General features: G+C 41.9%; 1 protein-coding gene across 1 annotated transcript; it reads left to right on the forward strand.

Moving 5' to 3' along the window:
- Positions 1-272: 272 nt before the first annotated feature.
- Positions 273-1,205, forward strand: LOC121489933 (olfactory receptor 2A5). The gene has a single exon (XM_041753406.1). The coding sequence runs from the start codon at positions 273-275 to the stop codon at positions 1,203-1,205; it is 933 nt and encodes a 310-aa protein (XP_041609340.1).
- The last annotated feature ends 845 nt before the right edge of the window (positions 1,206-2,050 follow it).

A 2,050-nucleotide genomic window follows, 5' to 3' on the forward strand; every position in this document is an offset into this window, starting at 1 on the left:
TTAATCAAAGTCAAATAAAATTCTGTAGAAATCAAAATAGTACATGAAATCTTGTGTTCACCTATTCTTACTTGAATAGGTTTTCTTTCTGCTTTACTGTAGATTAAAGGATTTGACATAATGGCTCTAAAAAGGATTGCCAGCTGAGGTAACACACAGCATATACCTTAAACCCCCTCTTTCTGTTGAATAACTAACCCAGACCTGTGTTCACTCCTCAGGACACAGCCTACTGCAGCAGCAGAGACTGATAAAGACACTGTTACCAGGGAATGACAGAAAATCAAACATGGGTCCCAGAATTCATTCTGCTGGGATTCCCACTCAGCCCAAAGCTGCGGGTGTTCCTCTTTGGGCTCTTCACCCTGTTCTACGCCTTCACCCTCCTGGGGAACAGCATCATCCTGGGGCTCATCTCACTGGACTCCCGACTGCACACCCCCATGTACTTTTTCCTCTCCCACCTGGCCATCGTTGATATAGCCTATGCTTCAAATAATGTCCCAAAGATGCTGGCAAACCTTCTAAACAAGGAAAAAACTATCTCCTTTGTCCCATGCATAATGCAGACCTTTTTATACATGGCTTTTGCTCACACGGAGTGTCTCATCTTAGTAATGATGTCCTATGACCGGTACGTGGCAATCTGCCATCCCCTACATTACTCTGTCATCATGAGCTGGAGAGTGTGCACTGTTCAGGCTGTCACTTCCTGGGCATGTGGCTCCCTGCTGGCCCTGGTCCATGTGATTCTCATCCTGAGGCTGCCCTTCTGTGGGCCTCATGAAATCAACCACTTCTTCTGTGAAATCCTGTCTGTCCTCAAGCTGGCCTGTGCCGACACTAGGCTCAACCAAGTGGTCATTTTTGCTGCTTCTGTGTTTATCTTAGTGGGGCCCCTCTGCTTGGTGCTGGTGTCCTACTCGCGCATCCTGTTGGCCATCCTGAGGATCCAGTCTGGGGAAGGCCGCAGAAAAGCCTTCTCCACCTGTTCCTCCCACCTCTGTGTGGTGGGGCTCTTCTTTGGCAGCGCCATTGTCATGTACATGGCCCCCAAATCCAACCACCCAGAGGAGCAGCAGAAGATCCTTTCTCTGTTTTATAGCCTTTTCAACCCTATGCTGAACCCACTGATCTACAGCCTGAGGAATGCAGAAGTCAAGGGTGCCCTGAAGAGAGTGCTGTGGAAGGAGAGATCATTGTGAGGGATGCCAGGGACGGTCTTAAAGGTGGAAGACTTGTTTTCTGTGAGATTTGGAGGAATGGTAATATATATGCTTTAAAAACCTAATGTCTCAGATTTCAATATTAAAAATATATATTGATCTGATTCTGTCCCTAAACATGGGGTACTTCCAGACCACAAAGCACAGGCTGTAAGGGAATTGTGTACAAGTGAAGCCCTGGAGCAGAGAGCCGTGGACCCCTCTGGCCAGTTTCCAGAGCTACCTAAAATACAGTTTCTTTTATTTTGAGGCTTTTTTTTTTCTCTCATATCTCCCCTTAAATTCATCTAAGATTTTCATCTTCCTTATTGCTGTAAGTATATGCTACTAATGCCATAATATACTCTGTACAATAGTGCACCTCTAGTAAGAGAATAAATACCTTGTTACACAGCTCCCTCCTGCATAAGAAACTTCAAGTCTAAGGATGATGACATTAGTTATGAAAAATTATCTGAATCTGAGCCCAAGGAATCTATTTGAAAATCAAAGTTTAATCTTATGGATTATATATATATAAATATATTAAAATATATAAATATAAATATATATGTACATATTATATATGTATGTATATATATAAATATATATATATATATGAAAGGCAGAGAAGTATCAGGATCTTTGTTTCATTTTAATTCTGCTCCATTCAATTTAAGTGAATTTGTGTTTAGAATAAACATGAGAGTCAGTTATTTGGCAAAGTTACCTTTTCCAGTGTTCAGATTATAAAGCCAGGTGTAGGTAACAACTGACCATTAAGATGATGGTGTAAAGTATCCCAAGAGTAAGAAAATATTGTAAAAGGAAGACAATATGAAGGG

The sequence above is a fragment of the Vulpes lagopus genome, chromosome 4 (assembly GCF_018345385.1).
Source record: "Vulpes lagopus strain Blue_001 chromosome 4, ASM1834538v1, whole genome shotgun sequence".
NCBI lineage: Eukaryota > Metazoa > Chordata > Mammalia > Carnivora > Canidae > Vulpes > Vulpes lagopus.